The sequence below is a fragment of the Cetorhinus maximus genome, chromosome 1, assembly GCF_964194155.1.
Source record: "Cetorhinus maximus chromosome 1, sCetMax3.hap1.1, whole genome shotgun sequence".
NCBI classification, from domain to species: domain Eukaryota; kingdom Metazoa; phylum Chordata; class Chondrichthyes; order Lamniformes; family Cetorhinidae; genus Cetorhinus; species Cetorhinus maximus.
The window spans coordinates 19,666,758-19,685,212 of NC_135879.1; the positions used below are offsets into that span (position 1 = coordinate 19,666,758).

Genomic DNA, 18,455 nt, shown 5'->3' on the forward strand with positions numbered 1-18,455 from the left:
CCCTTGGAACTCAGCCCCAGCACCGCCTTCATGGCCTCTCAGCTACTTCTCCATCAGTTGGTCCTGTTATCGGTTACTTCTTTAATTGGTTAGTGGATGGCGGTAACAAATTTAAAGGGTAAAGGTCTCCCAAGCTGCTAACAGCAGTACTCAACAGTCTCATGTCCTGATCCAGAAAACTCATGGGCAACTAAGGAGGGTTAAGTTAACATGTTTTTCTGATAGCAAGAGAAGCCACAGCACTGTCGCACAGTGCTTAGTATTGACATGAGTCCAAACTATCTGCAGAAATTCAGGAACATTAATATTTATATGACGAATTGTGACTGCATTTTTAAAACCAGCATCTTCAATTATCCTATCTTTATCTCTCATTCATTTCAATCTTATTGCTGCAAAGTAAATATTGTTCTAAACAGCTGTCACTTCTGCTTAATTATAATTTGGGGCAGATAAACAAATGGTTATTAAAATAGGTACTTGATTAGAACTAGTAATTATATTGTTACTCCAGGCTACAGTGCTGGAAATGCAGGCAAGATCAAATAATTACATAACCAGATATTTCTGGTCACTAAAGTTTTCCAATGAGCACATTTTCAATTCAACATTTTATGATGATGCAAAATAAACGATGCATTGGTTGCTCTTTACAAAATACATAAAATTTTGTGGCAGAGGGAAAAAAAACAGAGCAGGGCAATGAGATTTGTGCTGAGTTACTCTAGCAAAATGGCCAACACAGACATAATGAGCTGAAGGGTCTCTTAACTTGCAATAACCTTCTATGGCTCTGTAATTGCTTCTAGTACCTTGTATGCTTCACAATGTAAAAGCATAAAATGTACACAAACTTCAGGTGACTGTCTGATGATTAACTCATTTGCTACGGAGTACAGCTGTGAAATTAAAAGCTGCAATTTTCAGGTTGATTTTTATCTTATTTCTAGCACCTAGGTGATGGCAGTGGGGGAAAACAAAATAGGTTTATAGAATTGATAGCATCAAGTGCTGCTTTTTGTTTTAAATGCCCATTTCCTGCAGTACTCCCTGCTACGGGCCCTCAAATTGCTCTTGGATTCATAGATTTTTGTTCATGTCTCGGAACAATTGCTGTAGCTAGAGCTTTCAAGATTGCCTAAGTGGATCAATAAACTGAAAAAAAAAGTCACACTTGCATTTACTGTTACCAAAGTAATACGTCTAAATCAGTGAAGAAAGATTTAATCGGGGAAAGCTGCATAAATAACAGGCAGTCACCATGGAAACTTTGCGCTGGCACAAACCTGGCCAAATAGCAAGGTAACCAATCTCCACAAACCTGCAGTAAAATTAGGTATATGAGACAGAAATAAAAATGCTCAATCGTCATTAATATAAGGTCCTTCACAGTAATGGAGTAATGCAGTATAGCCGTAGCACTCTTATTCGCCTTGTTGTAACCAAATCTTTTAGGCAAGTTCATCTTTTGCCCATTTTGTGTCAGAAAGGCTCAAGTATACACAATGTATAGCAACAAGAAGCATGGGTTCCACAACGAGAAGTTGATAAATCTTAAAACCAATCTCTTGACCAAGCTTTTGGTCATCCATCCTCATGTGTCTTTCTATGGCTCTGTGTCAAATTGTGTTTGTCACTCCTGTGAATCAGCTTAGGATGTTTAACTATGGTAGCGTTATACAAATGCAAGTTGTTGCTGCTGTCGCTATGTGAGTGCTTTTTCAAATCTTGACGGTTGGATGGGGAAGGGTTAAGAGCTGGTATTATCCAACGTAATCCATTTTAAATGTGCTGCCTGCAGATCATCTGTGAAAAGATGCTGACGCTGAGGTGTAGCCCTGAAAAAAAGGGGGCAAAACCATGATTGTGATTTAGAAGAACGAAATGTAATTAACAATCAGGTGAGTAATGTTATTTCAAGGGAATATTTTTATTACTTCCATCAAATTTCCAAATTGAGTATAGCGGAAATTTGAAACGGAACAGAATCCCTGTTATGCTTACCGATAAACCCCAGCCTTATTAGCATAATATTTCCATTTATTTTTACACCTATCACATTTATGGCATTTAAGTGAGATTGATATATATTTTGGCCATGTTCTACTAAATGAGAGAACACAATGGGGATGGAGTCAATGTTAGTTTTGTTCAGTGTCCAAAACCATCTCAGTCATGTGAGCAACATCAGGTTCCAGATGTGAAAGGCAGTGTCAGGTGTACTGTCAGAATGATGAGCTGCAAGTTCTTTACACCATGGATTAAGATATTCACCATTAAAGCACTGGAAAAGGCCTCTATTGCTAGGATTTGACAAATTTACTGTCCAATTTTCAATAACAACCATAATCTGAGGGACGTGTTGCAATGTACTGCGTGAGCACACTGCTCAGAGTCCTGGGATACAGGTTCAAAAGCAACTTAGACTAACGTTTATAGGAGTATCCTCTCTATGCTACAAGTAACAATGCAATCTTTAACAGACATGAATTCTCTTCAGAAAACCATGCATATCTGTATTGTGAGACTTGCGCTCGTCCTTCCTTCCTCCCACAATGCATCTTCCCACCTCTCATGGAGCTCTGTTCCAGCTAGTTAAATTCACTATGCACATATGGAGGAAAGGAAGAATATGGAGCCAGTTTATTCTTGAACACAGGTTCATTCACAAGAGCACAGACTCCCTTTTCCCTCCTTACATTGGTGTAAGCCTTTCTTATATACTTTAAGAATAATTCCCTAATCTTTCTCCAGTTAGTGACAGGTGTTCTCACTTAAACTAAAGCATGCACTTCAGTGTAACAGAATTCCAACATTAACACAGATAATTGGATATCACTGCATATTCTCAATGCATCAGAATTTCAATCCAAAGTATGCAGCAACAGGATGTAAAAACTTGATTACTATGGGTGGAGGGGTGCAGGCAGGAAAGTAGACTTAAGGCCACTATCAGATCAGCCCAAGGGGCTGAATGGCCTAATTCTATTTCTTACATTCTTAAGAGCTGTACCAATGGCAAGAGATTATCAGAATGAAATTAAAGGAGGGGGCAAGGAGAAGATGAATGCTACTTTAAGAGGATGAGGCCTGGGGCAGTTCAGCCATGATCTTATTGAATGGTGGGCAGGCTTGAGGGGCCGAATGGCCTACTCCTGCTCCTATTTATGTTATTGTTCTTACTAAGAAACAGGGTGATGGCGAGTAAGGAAGCAAGCAAAGTAGCGGGGGTGAGAAAGTGAAAAGCATCCAAAATGAAACAAAACAGTTAGAAATCCTGATTTGTGTTGTAGAGAGGGTCATGAGCTCTCTGATAAAGCAAATGAGTGCCCATGGGCATCAAGAGTTTTGACACTCCTGCAGAATATATTATTGGCTTTCCAGAATGTACTGAGTGTTATCACTTCAATTATCAGCCTTTAAGTTGCGTGGATGGGAGCCTTTTACTGCTTGGGACTATCTACACGGGCAACGGCCAGAAGTACAATGCCTACCATCAGTTAGATAAACATTTACAACACAGAAACAAAAATACCTGGAAAAACTCAGCAAGTCTGGCAGCATCTGCGGAGAGGAACACAGTTAACGTTTCGAGTCCGAATGACCCTTCAACAGATCTAAGTAAAAATAGAAGAGAGATGAAATAATGTTTCTGTTATATATTAGTTCTATATTAGTTCTGTTGAAGCGTCATTCGGACTCGAAACGTTAACTGTGTTCCTCTCCGCAGATGCTGTCAGACCTGCTGAGTTTTTCCAGGTATTTTTGTTTTTGTTTTGGATTTCCAGCATCCGCAGTTTTTTTGCTTTTACTTTGGGTAAACATTTACGTTATTTGATTTTTCACTACAATTAAGAGACAATTAAATTTAACAACGGCAACAATTTGTGGTTAATCCCACCACCACCTACAGTAGGCATTGACATATAAACAACACTTGTATGTCTCTGCTTCTTAAGCTCCGTTGTAAAGTAACTTCCGGAAAAAAAAAAAATGGTTTACTCTGCTGCAGCCCATGACTATTTTAAAACATGGCAATGGTTAAGCCATGACAAAGAGGAAATGCATATGCAGCAGAAGTATTCCTGTGCTTGAAACACATCAGTCAGTATGGAGACCAAGTGAACAGCAGTCAGCATTAATTAATTACATAGAGAATAAAGTGGAGATAGAGTGGAGATAGAGTGAAGGTAATGTAAAAAGGTGATGGTGCATGTCCATTTCGCTACCAGTCGAGTGTCACTCCACCACTCGAACACTCCAGGTACGACGAGTTATCAAGAGACATCTTATCAAATATAAAATAATTAAAGTGATTAAGTCAGTTGTACTACAGGCATTTAACTTCCATTTATCTTTTGGCAAAGGATTATATGGACTGTTAGGACAGGTCTCACCCCAGGGAGAAACTGGCACCTAAAATAACTAAAACTGGGAGCATATCAGCAATGTTACACAAACCTTCTGCCTGCATGATAATACTCATGTAGGTCTGTCAACATCATGCAGCAGCATTAGCATCAGGTTTGTTCATGCACAACATCTTGTATAGGAAAGGTTCCCATGTAAGCTAATGTTGGTGCATTACATCTTATCGATAAAACTTGTCACTGAGGTGCCGTGTAATGTCTTAAATTGGCTGTCTTCAGCTTAATCTCGTATCTGTTTCAAAGAGGAGCATTCAAGGAAACTGCACACACCCTGCACAGCAGCCTTAACAAATCATTTCACAATCATCATGAATGTTGAAAAAGATACAGAATTCGAGTGCACATTGTTACATAAAAAGGGCATTAACTACAGCATCTGCTTATAACAGGCCAGTTACTGCAGCGAGTGACCCCATTTAAATTGACAATGCAAGCCCACTGTTACAAGAACGCTGGATCTGAAGAGTTTGAAATGTTATCTTTAGGTACATGAGGTATTGTGGTGAAGTGTCAGCGTCCCTACCTCTGGGCCAGAAGCTCCAGGATCCAGTGCCACACCAGGACCTGTTGGCCATGGAAGTAGTGCTCGTGATGTGGTTCAATGGCTGATAATCAGCCTGGAAATCCTTCCACTACCTCCCCACTATTCCCCAAAAAAAGGGGGGAAAAAAGCATGCGAGAGGATATGCTTTAAAAAAGTGGGTACATGAAGACCAACATTTTAAACTTTAAAAGCAAGGAGGTACATTCTGCTATTTCAGGCGTAGCATTTCACTGAAACAGGAATGTAAGTGTGAAGCAAAGAGATATTGTCACTTCATCCTGAACTACAAACATTCAAATACAATACCTCATCACCTTCAATCCGGTAATATTTAACTTTACTGAAGGATGAATAAATGTGACATTGTCACATGACACAAGGGTGTTTGGCCTGAAGCAAGCCATCTTTTTTCACACAAAGGCAAAATACTGAAAAATTATGGAAATGTGTAATATAAAACTGAAAATGCTGGAAATACTCAGCAGGCCAGGCAGCAACTGCAGAGTTAGAAACAGAGTTAATGTTTCAGGATGCTAATCTTCCATCAGATCTGGAAAATGTTACAGGTCCACTAAGTTTTAAGCAAGCACATAGGCAGGGAAAGCTGGAAAGGAAGAGGAAAAATGAAGGTCTGTGATACAGAAGACAGGAGAGGTTAAATGAAAAGCAGAATCATTATGAGCACCCACTTTCCAGAAAAAAAAAACATAGTAGTATTTATGGTCTGAAATTTTTTTAAACTTTATGTTGAGTCCAGAAGGTTGCAAAGTGCCCAACTGAAAGGTGGGAGCTGAGGGTGGAGTTAAACGGCAAGTGGCCAAAAGCGCAGGGTTGCACATGCGGTCTAAACGGAGGTGTTCAGCAGAACAAATCACCCAGCCTGCGTTTGGTCTCTCTGATCAAGAGGACACCACATCCTGAATAGTGAATGCAGTATACTGAACCGAGGAGGAAGACAAGTAAATCACCATTTCATCTGGAAGGAGCGTTTGGGGCCCTGGAAGGGTTGGGGGGGAGGGGGGGCGGGGGTGGAAAAAAGGAAATGTAAAAGGCGGATGTTGCAGAGGAAGGTGTTGTGAGAAAGGGAGTGAGTGCTGGGGTGATTGAAGAGCAGACCAGGATGTTATGGAGGGAACATTTTACATTGAACCGGGGATGGTGGCATTGCAGTAATGTTTCTTGACCAATAAAATCCAGAGGCCTAGACTGATGCTCCAGAGGGGCGAGTTCAGACCCCAACACAGCAGCTGGGGGGCATTTAAATTTAATTAATAAATCTGGAATAAAATGCTAGTCACATTTATAATAATCGTTAAACTACCAGATTCTCATAAAAACCCATCTGGTTTTTTTTATAGGAGAGGAAATCTGCCATCCGTACCCAGTCTAGTCGACATGTGGCTACAGTCTACAGCAATGTGGCTGACCCTTAACTGCCATCTGAAGTGGCCTAGCAAGCCACTCAGTTATATCAAACCCCTAAAGGATTAAAGCACCATGGGTATACCTACGCTACATGGACTGCCGTGGTTCTCAAGGGCAATTAGGGATGGACAATAAATGCTGGCTTTGCCAGTGAGGCACACACCCCAAGGATGAATTTTTAAAAAAGCGTTTTGGAATGCTGAAAAAGGTCTGGGAGGTGCGATTGGCAGTAATCAAGGTAACTGGGGGAGGCAGTGGGCTTGCAGTAGGTACTGATCGATAAGTCTATTCACAGAAATGGGGCTCATGTCCAGGAAAAGCAGGAACGATTTGGAGATTGATAATATGAAGGTGAGGAAGGGTTTGAGATTTGAAGCAAAGATCGATGAAAGTTTTCCATCTCAACGAGAACAGGAAATGGTACCAAAAGAGTCATCAACACACCAGAAGAAGAGATGGGAGGGGGCCTGAGCAAGACCAACTTTAAGTTTCTCATTTTTCAGACCAAACCACCTCTTTATCTACCATGGCTGCCTAGTCTCCAGCCCATCACCCGCAACAGGACAGCCTGCCGGCACTCCACTTCTTCCTTCAGGGGGGAACCAACCAGATCCAATCCACCACCACCCTCATCTGCCTGGCTGAACTCATCTTTTTACATTGAAGAACTTCTCCTTGGATTCCTCTCACTTCCTCCAAGTAAAAAGATCTTTCTCTGGCAACCTGTCTGGGTCCTGGCTATGATGTCTTTTCAAAGGATAAATCGAGCATTTGTTGTTCCAGTCTTTCTCAGGTCACCCCCCTCACCATTTCTTCCTTTACATTCTAGTTTGTATTGATGCCACTTCCTGCTCTTAACCCCAAACCATAAATTTTCATCAACCTTTCTTCAAATTTCTATCCCTCCCCCTCCTTCACATGGTCCATCTCTGAGTCTTCCCTTCCTCGACTCTCGAGCTCCATTTCTTTCCGATGAAGCTCAATGGAAGTTTGAGATACGGCATCCCACCTTTTGATTAGATACTTTACAAACACTGAGTTTAACAATTTGAGATCACAGCCATTGCTCTTGAACTCTACCCATCACAGAGCTTTCCTTTTGTTCCTTATTCTCTGCACTTGGTTAAATTGTCATCCTTGTTTTCAAATCTTTCCAGGGCCTTGTCTCTGCCTATCGCTGTAATCTCCTCCAGTCCCACAACTCCTATGTGCACTCCTCTAATTCTGGCCTCTTGCACATCCCTGATTTTAATCACTTCACCATTGGCGGCTATGCCTTCAGTTGCCTAGGCCCCAAGCTCAGAAATACCCTCCCTACCCCATTCCATCTCTCCACTTCCTCTTTTAAAACGCTACTTAAAACTACTCTTTGACCAAGCTTTTAGTCATCTGACTTAATATCTCCTTTTGTGGTGTTATACTTGTTTTATAATGCTCCTATGAAGTGCCTTGGAATGTTTTATGTTAAAGGTGCTACATAAATACAAGTTGTTGCTTTTACATCTAGTTGTGTGAAAAGACCACCAGCATGAAACATTAGCGCTGTTTGTCTCTGCACAGACACTTGTCCTACAGAGTATTTCCAGAAATGTTTTTGTTTACATTCCATCCTTTTCATAGCTGGACTATTAGTCAAGAGCAACCTGGGATGGTCAATTCTGCTGCCACTTGTATAAATATATCGGGCAGAATTTTTCCGCTCGACGTGCTGGTGCGCACCCAACACGCTCCAGCGTAAAATAGCACGTGATGGCATCGGGCGAATGTCCCGACGTTATCGTGCACTCGCGTGATATTTCGGATGGCGGGCACACGTGGATTCCAGAGCCACTTCAGCCATTAATTAAGAGGCCAGTTAAGGCTTTTAAAAAGTCAATTGATCCTGATTTTTCATTGCTCTTGCAATTTCGCGCTGGTCGCACAGGCAAAATGGGCAGGCAGCCAGCTGGCAATTTCAAGAACCTCATCCACGGGGGTGGGATAAAAGAGGTCAGCAGCATTTCCAGTGTGAGTAGTGAGGGGTTTGGTAGATAGTTTGCTGCTGGTGACTTATTGGTCCTTGGCAGCTTCATCTGTGTTCGGGGCTTCTTTCTTAGCATTTCTTGGCTCCATTTTAGGGCTCCTTGGTGTCTCCAAGGGTCGCAGAGAATTCAGACCATTTGGACCCTTCCTGGTACCAGACAGCCTTTCGTTATCCTGGTAATGGGGATTGTGGTCTCCGCAGTTGGCACCTCCTGAGGAGGAAGAGAGGGGCAGAAGGGAGAGGGGGCCAGGTGTCCCAATGCAGCTTCCATGGGGAAACCTGTGGGAAGTGAGGAGCAGGCACAGGAGGCGGAGGACCAGCTGGCAGTCCAAGGCAGAAGGGACCACAGAAGACACCATTATCCTGCTTCCAAAGTTTACAGGCAACGATGCAGCTACCTCAATATGTCTGAGGTGCAATGCCGAAGGAGGCTCCGCCTCTCAAGGGAGGCAGTGACCTCCATCTGCCAGATGATTGGGTGTGAGATCAGCTCCGACTGCGTGGGTGGACAACCTATGCCAGTGGCTCTGAAGGTCACAGAGGCCCTCAACTTCTATGCATCCGGCTCTTTCCAGGGGTCAGTGGGGGATCTGTGTGGAGTCTCCCAATCAGCTGTTCATAGTTGCGTCAAGCTGGAGATGAAAGCACCAAGCTGATGCTGAGCGGGATGCCTGGGAGGGAGCAGCCAGTTCCACAGCTGGCATCTCCCCAGTTGCCGCAGCCTCATCAGATGCTACAGTCACTGACAGAGGGGCAGGGGAGCTGCTACTATCATCCAGAGCGCCTTGAGACTGACCCGCAGAGTCAACAGGCAGCTTGAGCGCCAATGTGAGGTTGCTCTGACTTTCCTGCTCACTGTTAATGGTCAGGCATCTAGCTGGGATACTGGATGCCTCTTCCATCTCCCACACCGCCATGGATACTGACCACCTGAGGTCAGTGCCTATGTGAGGGCTTGCAGGTCCAAGCGCAACCCCAGGAACCCGATTCTGTTCCTGGAGCTGCCTCTCCATGACAGTCGCCATTCTCTCAATGGAGGAGGCAGTATGCTCGGCCATGAGGGCCAACGCAGTGCTGTTGTTCTGCATGGACTCCTCCATAACAGAGACGATGGCACGCATACCCTCATGGATTTCCACCAGATCCTCTCACACATCTCGCTGGACATCCAGCATTTGCCACCTAACGGGCAACTCCAGAGGCTCATCATCAGCCTTTGACTGAGCATCGTTCTGGTCTCCAGCAGCCCTCCGACTGCTGGCGCCCTGGGCACTCTCTGCCTCCGCCTGCACCTCAAACAAGTGTGAAGCACACTCACCACTGTGCACCGACATTCTAGCCGAAGATCGAACACCCACCCAGGTGCTGATATCTGCACTGGTGCCTGGTTCAGAGAGTGGATGTGACACAGGTGCATCTGGAGCCTGGCAGGCCTCTGGCATCAGGGGTGGTTCTTAGAGGTCCTGCGGTTGGATGCATGGTGGCAAACCAAAGGGAGAACAACGACATGTCATTAGTTTAAGTCATCATACTGTCACAATGCATGCCAGGCACCCTGGTGAGACCATGGAGATCTGTATTATGGTGCCATTGTCTTTCAATGATCAATGGGGAATCCAGTTTTTTGACTCCCAATGATGAGGCTACACAAGAATGTTTGCACCATCTGAAACTCTCACCTCTGTGCACTGCACTCTTATCTTGGTCTGACATCCTAGCATCTCCACGGCCGGTTGACCGAGGTGGATAGCGCTTCTCCAGCTCCAAGGCGTCCTGATCTGGTTAGGATGAGGAGGTTAGCGGGGCCTCCACCAGTCCGCGACCTTTCAATGCTGTTATGGGCCGTCTTCCCCTGAAAGGACAGAGGAGCATTGATTAGTCCACTCTCTACCTGCAGCACCATTGCAGCCTGGTCAACCCCAATTGAGGAACACCTAGCAGGGCACATCCGAGTTGTGGCCCTCGAGCCGCAAGGCACTCAGTCCAAGCAGCCAGCGCTCGCCCCCTTAGCCAGCTCCAGCATCATTGACAATTTGGCACTCAGACTCTAACACCCCTGAGCTCCACGGGGGAACAGCCAGCCCTTAACACTTCAACACACTGACCCATGCCAACATAGTACTCACCCTTCCTGAGCACAGCAGGTTGTTAAACCTCTTGCAGCACTGGACCCAGGTGCGCCGCACAACATCGTGGCTGCTGACCAGCACTGCCACATCCTCCCAAGCTCTTTTTGTTAGGTGCAGTGGCCTCCTCCTTCCATCCCTGGGGACAAGGGTGTCCCTCCCGAAAGCCACCTCTTCCCGGAGGACCGCGAGGCACTCGTCCGAAAACCAGAGGGGCGGAGAGGAGTGCCCACCCGACCTGCCCTCCCACCTGGCATTTGAATCCATAATCTTTAATCTCCTGCTGACAACACCGAAGATGTCTTCATTGCCAGCAGCCTTCCAGGGCCCGGCTGTGCCAGTTTTAAACCGGTTGCCAGGTCGCCATTGGACCCGGCGACCGACAGGCTCCCGCCTCCGCCCGCACCTTCCTGACCAATGGGGAGCCGCCGTTCATGCTCTGCGGGCCTTAATTGGCTAGCCAGTGTGAAATCGCGGGCAGCAGCTCGTTTCATGGCTGCTCCAGAATCCGCCGCACACCGAACTCAAAATCCTACCTATAATAATCTGTAGTGACCTCCACAGAGCTTGGATAATAAAATCAACATGAAAAGTGAAGATGAGGCAAGAAACAAAACTACTCATCAACCAGTAAGTTGTTGGCTTTCCAGATCCACTGATCAATAAATCATTGAAGTCCTTAAGACTATAGTGTAGCAAGTGCTCACTGAATTGTAATTCATATCGATGGAAAGGATTAAACCCATAAGATTAACAACTAGTGTTATAAATCTATGGGTAAGTTAAAAGTTGAGGGAAACTTCATACGTGTAATGAAATAGATTTCAAACCCAGGCAGGCAGAGGTTTCCATGTTACTTTATAAAGGGGCCCAATCAATGAATGTTATTCATGAGCTTCCAGAAGTCACAAGATTAAATTCCTCATAAGAGACTATTAGCTAAAGTTGAAGCGCATGGAACTGAAGGTAAATTATTAACTTGGGTCAGGAAATCAGCTGTGCACAAAGAGAGCGAGTGACTAGGGATAATGAGCAGATACTCTAATTCACAGTATGTGACATGTAAGGATCTATGCTGAGGCCTCAACTGTTTACTATATTCATTCAGGACTTAGTGAAAGGGGTAGAAAGCCACATATTCAAATTTACTCAAGATACCAAGATAGGCAATATTGTAAGCTGCGCAGAAGGAAGCATAAAATTACCAAGATATATTGATGGATTAAACGAGTGGGCACAAGTGTGGCAAATGGATTTTAATATAGGCTGCTGAACCCAAGAAGGATCAAACAGGATACTTTCTAAACTGTGAAAAGCTACAGACAGTGGAGGTCCAAAGAGATGTGGGATCCAGGTATATAGATCATTAAAATGTCATAAATAGGTATAGAAAATAAACAAAAAGGCTTATCAAATATTGGCCTTTATATCCAGAGGATTAGAATATAAGGGGGTAGAATGCTTCAGCTACTCAAGCCTTGGTTAGACCACACCTGCTGCAAGCAGTTCCAGGCACTGCACCTTAGGAAGGAAATATTGGTCTTGGAAGGACTGCAACCTAGATTCACTAGAATGATATCGGGACGCCAAGGATTAAACTACATGATGAGATTACATAAATTAGGTTTGTGTTCCCTGGAATGTAGAGGTTAAGGGGTGTTTTGATTGAAGCTTAAGATATCAAGTAGAGCAGATAATGCAGATAGAAACCATTTCAGTGGTTGAAGGGTATAGGACTAAGGGGCATAATCTAAAAATTATTGGTGGGCCTTTCAGGAGTAAAATTAGGAAACGCTTCTTCAAAAAGTGATGGATTTTTGATAACTCCAGGTATTAAGTGAAAAAGGGTAAAGTATATGGTTTAGATCACTGATAAGCCATGATCTTACTAAATGGCAGAACAAACTCAAGAGACTAAATAGCCTACTCTTGTTCCTATGCCCTGAATTGGACTCCCCATGGTTCAGTGTATGATTCTAGATGGTCAGTGGCAGTGTGCCTATTATTAGAGTAAGTGAAGAGAATAGGAAACCAAAGAAAATAAAAATCAGCAGCTAAATTACACTTCCAATGGCTACCCAATATCCCTTGCTGGAATTGTGGACATGCTGAATACCAGGTCAAAGTTGAGAGAATAGGCGGGCTGTTTAACTTTAAGAACCCATCACTTTCCAGACTTACATAGGAAGGACTGCTTCAGGTAGATACAAAAAAGGACTGCAACCAACACCGACAGAGCTGGAATCTACTAGCCATTGTTGTATTCAGGAAAAAAAAAAGTATCTTTCCCCATCACCAAATGTAGGTCCCTTCATGGGAGGCCACCAAGCAAAAAGTGAATTCTATCCTGGAGCATACTTTCCACCAGGAGTAACAAGGAACACTAGTTGACTTTTTCCTACCCTGTCCAAGGAACAGTTAAAGTACCCGAACTGCAGCAATGATTGAGATCAGTTAACAGCACAGATCATGCATTGAGGCTCAGGGTTACACCAACATACTTAACCATTAAGAAAACTGGCAAGTCACATTAGTGAATTTGAGTGAACACGTGCTGGATCATTGCATCAAAATATTTCTTCAATAGATCGTTTAATCATATAAAAAACTATTTTGCACAAAGTTGGAATATGGTTGCCCTTTTTATTTCATTTTGTTCCTGTGATAAATTTCCATTGAAATATTGAAGTCAAGTCCTGCAGAGATCTCTGTCACTCATTGCAATGAGTATGCATTACTTGCAGGTGAGAATATTCCTATTGCCAGGCTCCTGTGCTAGTCTATGGCCTGTGACAAAAAGACAACTTACTGAGTAACTGCTCAAATAAAAGCTGAGAAAGCCAGAGTGTGGCTTACATGTCATATTCTACAGGATGCACCTACTTAGTGAAAAATATCAACATAGAGTGCACCACGATGACTTTTCACAAATCAACATGCATGAATTTACTGATATCTGAAATTGCAGGAGAGGTTCTTCAACTCTGCATCCAACTGTTGTGTCTTGAGGTAGTCAGTTGTACAGAAAGAGTAAATCACTGGAGTACTTATAGAGAGAGTTAAATTCAACACCTATGTCAAATTAATAATTCAACAAAACTGATCAACAATGGGACATGGCCTACAATGGCTTGTGCACTGCAGGAATTCATTATGGAGACTACTCCCAAGACATCCATTTTTATCAGATGAATACACTCCATTTACAGCATCTCAGGCTGGAAATTGAGATTACTCCTATTGAATCCTGAAACCAATAGCTCTGATATTGAATTGGAAACATTATATTAATGCAGTCAGTGCTGTTTATGACCCAATACTGTGATTTGCAAAGGGTTATAACCAAAAATGGCCAATTGCTTGTCTCAAGACACTGCTTGTATTCTAGGACAAAAAGCCAGCTAAGAAGCAGGCAGCAATGCAGGAAAATATTTCTCAGTACAGTGCTTTATTTATTTGGATGGCTATGACTTGATACGCTGCTGCTCAGGATACAAGGCATCATCTATTGTAACAACAGGCAAACAGTAATGATTCTCACTTTCAGTGAGGGTAACAGACCAGCATTTCACTTCATGTATTGAATACTAAGCAATATCTCAGACACTTCATGCTTGTTTTACCAGCCATTGAAGAAGAAAAAAAAAAATCGCTTTCAAAAATACACTGTGGCAAATAAGAACACAAGCATCACAGCTGCATAAGCCCAAAAACAAATATTTCACATCTGTAGACAACAGAAGGAATACAAACAATACCAATTCCCAATCATTGGTTGGGGATTCTATACACTGCAAAGGTTGTAAAACTGATGCTTTCTGTAGTGAAAGGCTTGAACAGAACCTAAAAATTCCCACTCACATTATTGATAAAGTCAAAAACCCAGTGCCGCTCAAATTTACATCCATGTTCCATCTCTATTACTACAATGAGGCAATGTAACACAGTAGTTCTTGTACACTTCATTAAGCACAGCACTACCAAAGGACCCATGTTGCAACTATTTATTCGGAGAGCTGGTAGTTTTTTTCCCCCCATGAAAAGAGAGAAATTGAGGTATTTTGGTCCAAGTTAAAAATCTTTATTTTAAAAAAATCTGTAGTTCATTCACAAACAGGATTATTTGCTCCATCATAACGTTACAAAGAAAATTGACATTGATATGACAGTTTGACTAACTAGATATCAAAACTAACCATGCCAGGCCGATTTCATTGTAAATCTCATCTAACCCTGCAACCTGTGCCTCCTCCCACCCTGCCCCCTCAAATCTCTGTTCCTCTGACTCTAGCCTGTTACATATCGTTTGCTCACTTTACCCTACCATTGGTGACCATGCCTTTAGCCATCTCTATTCCATGCTCTGGAACTTCCTTCCTAAATGTTTCCACTTTTCTCTCTCTCTCCCCCCTCTCTCTCGCTCTCTCCCCCAACCATCCCCCCCAACCCTGCACCCCTTTTAAGGCACTTGTTAAAGCTCATCACTTTTGCCAACCCTCCAACTATCTCCTTCTGTGGTTTCCTTTCTTAAATCATGCATCTGTGATGCCCCTTGGGGATTTTTTCTTCTATGACAAAAGGTACTATTAAAAGGTATGTTTTAATGTTATATACTAATTTTCCCAATCAAATAATCCCATTGCAATTGCATACTTTGAACCCATGCCTCTGAATGACTTTATAAACTGGGGCCATATTTGTTGAATTACTGGCCATGTGGTGTGTCTGGCTACATAAAGCAGCATTTAAGTGTTTTTCTCCCTTCCCAAGCTGCAATGCAGTGGCACACAATTCAGAACATATAGGAAAAGGATTCTATTTCTGAGCAGACCAATAAAAAGAACCTCAGTGTTCCTTTAATATAAGAGAAGCAGAGATGCAATAACTCATTTATTAACACAAAAATAAGAGTCTGTACGCCAACTGTTAACCCCCAGAACCCTAAATCCAAATTAATGAAGATTGCTTCCTACAAAACTTGGACTGGACTATGCCTCCATTCCCAACTCTACATTTAAAATGCCTTTTTGATGGAGAGACAGAGGGCCTCTGCTGAGCACTTAGTTAAATTACCTTTTCCCAGCTTTTTAACATTTACTGCATCCCACATGCTGTTTCGTGTCAAAAAGAGCACTAGCAGGTAATTTTTCACCTAAGGTTTCAATCCATACTTCTCTCAGGCTGGCCACTGGGGGCAGAAGGGTTACATACATACGAAATAGGAGCAGAAGCAGGCCATTCGGCCCCTCAAGCCTGCTCCACCATTCACTAAGATCATGGCTGATCTGTTTGTGTTTCAAATTCCACATTCCCATCTACCACCAATAACCTTCAATTCCCCTGCCTAACAAGAATCTATTCGCCTTAAAAATATTCAATGACCCTGCTTCCACTGCCTTCTGAGGCAGAGAGTGACCTCAATCTCCCTTCTCCTCCTCGAAAAGAACCCCCCCGGCACGTTTCACCTCTCTGTAATGGCACAACAGAGATCAAAAACTCTCCACGTGTGAAACCTTGTTTCACCATTCAATGAAACGAGTCTCAATATACGATGCCACCACACACTACACCACTGCCTTTTGGGTCATTCAATGCAAGATGATAATGCATAGCACGTTTGCAGCAAATTTTCACAATCAGAAAACAAAAACAGCTATTTTTTTTTGACACTGAAGTAGCCCTGTTGCACATCTGCAAGGCAACACTTTTGTATTTCCCATCATTTTCTGGAACATGCCACAAGCACCACAAAACAAGTCGTACACTGAAATGCTGCAGTCTTGAAAATCTCTAGTTATTATGTTCTGCTGGAGCCAGTCCATTTCCTGTGTGCGGAACCAACCAAAATGAATAAAAGGTACAATCAAAATGTGAAAGTGGAGAAGGATCCTTCATGTGGGCCAAAACACTGGCTTTTAGACTTTTGCAGATTGAGAGATTAAGAAAAACATCTCTAGCATGTACACATTTTCAAGTTTGCCATTGGGAGGAACTGTCCCTGCTCTTAGTTTTTTTTTCCCCCTGAATAAAGGATGAGGCCACATCTCAAATGATTATATATATATTTTAACACCCTTAAACTGAAACTGGGAGGAAGCCAATATTACTTCCAATCACTGTTTATTTCAAAGCTCATTTTTTTTTTCGTTACATAGCCCAGTACATGCTACACTTGGGAACGTACTTGAAGAAAAACTGCTGACTCATTACTTCATCTCTGACCTGATAAGGTATTCGAGGCATGACTTCGCTCATCCTGCTGCAAATTCTCTCAGATTTCAGCACAGCACTTACACACATTCTAAACTACCACCTGAAGTGGAGATGGGAAGGGGTTTTATTTTGAAGAAACAATACCTTCTGTCACATAGTTATGGTCTCGGAGAAAGCTGTTGTTGATTTTTCGTGTATCAATGTCCTCGCCCATTGACAGCAGGATTAGTCGGCATGCCGAACCGCAGTGGACTAAAAGAAGCAGGAGAGGTCGTCACAACAGCAGCATCCATACTCCCACTGCCTTAGCAGAGGTGGAGGAAGGCGAGGGGTGTGGAGCACAGCATAATGTAGTTCAGTGATGCAACACAGCTTTACAAAAGGGAAAGAGAGAGAGAGATAGGAGGGAAAAAAGAGGTGGGGAGAGGAAAATAGCTCCCACTAAAGTGAGTGTCAAAAAAAAAGAGAAATTCAAGCAAAAGGTGGTCTATTGCTTGTCACAGTTACTGGATCACTTCTGCAGTTTTTTTTTTAAAAGTCAATCCTTCAGCCGGGCACTCCCCCACCCCCCCCCCCCCCCAAAAACAAAACTCCCGTGCAGAATCTGCTCGAGTCCTGCTGCAGAATCTGTAAAAGCGGTGGCCGGGGGAAAGTGGCACGCCTGGTCAGTACTTGGAAGAAGTGCACTGCTGCATGAGCAGCCTGTGGAGGAGACTCAGTAAAACAGTAAGTATGTGACGGCTGCTGCTGCTGCTGTCATATGTGCATGCTGCATCAGGACAAGCCCCTCCCAGGCGTCCTGTCAGCATCCAACCAGGTTAGTCCGCATTTCTGGAGATGAAATATGGCACTGCAGGTGATTAAAAAGAAAGATCAGACCATCGCATTATCATTTGGTGGAATTTTTCAGAGCAAGAACTCTTCCGTGCCAGAGGATTTTTTTTTTTAAAAAGCCACAAGCATGTTAGTTACTACTGGAAAATCACGAATAAATCAATTTATGCTGGAGAGAGAGAGAGAGAGAGAGTAGGGGACAGCACAATCGGCTGGGCACTCTGCTTCAGTTATTAGTGTGTGTGTGAGAGAAATGTTGAAGGCACTGAAACCACTAGCTTTGCTGTGAAGGATTTGGTCAGTAGATTGAGTTGAAGCAGTTGATCTGCTGAGTTCCCTTTCAAACAGGGACCAAAATGCCCAATAAAATAGAAACAAAATCAACGACTTGGTGCCGAATTTTAGTACGCTATCGCCAGTTAATGCCATTCTCCATGAGTTGGCAAAAGTATTTGCATCAAACACCAAGGCAGAAAAATCATGCTTTGATGCGATTATTTTCCCGTTCTTAAAATAACTAGAATGTATTGCGATATACTCTCATCTGATTTACGGGGGGAAACCCCAAATTAGTGTCACTGTTCAGTTACTACAGCTGGGGTTATTCTGGATTGATTTCATCTGCTCATTTCATTAAATGACTAATGTGGCTTTAAACTGGAGTTGGGCTGCCTAAGAGATAATGCAGATGGAAAACCACTCAATGCAAGCTATATTTCAGTGATCTTACGCTATTGTGGTACTGCCAATGGGAGATGTCTAGCACTTTACACCAATTTCCAACTTCACATGCATTGAAGCCAAGTAGTAATTTTTAACATTTGCTTTTATAAATAAGTTCTTGTTACGCATGTTTGGTG

The 18,455-nt window shown here is 43.1% G+C and overlaps 1 protein-coding gene across 4 annotated transcripts in view; it reads right to left on the reverse strand.

Annotated features, from left to right (window-relative positions):
- The window catches only part of LOC144678643 (serine/threonine-protein phosphatase 2A 55 kDa regulatory subunit B gamma isoform), a 334,751-nt gene that overhangs the window by 189,273 nt on the left and 127,023 nt on the right, over positions 1–18,455 (reverse strand). The window contains exon 3 of one of the 4 annotated variants that reach the window (XM_078538413.1): positions 10,102–10,274. The exons of 2 other annotated variants lie outside the window; for them this stretch is intronic. In XM_078538413.1, coding sequence (XP_078394539.1) covers positions 10,102–10,135 — 34 coding nt within the window. In that variant the 5' untranslated portion in view covers positions 10,136–10,274. Of the gene's footprint in view, positions 1–10,101; positions 10,275–16,905; positions 17,246–18,455 lie in introns of those variants that run through there. One more of the 4 variants, XM_078538397.1, reaches the window with a different exon arrangement.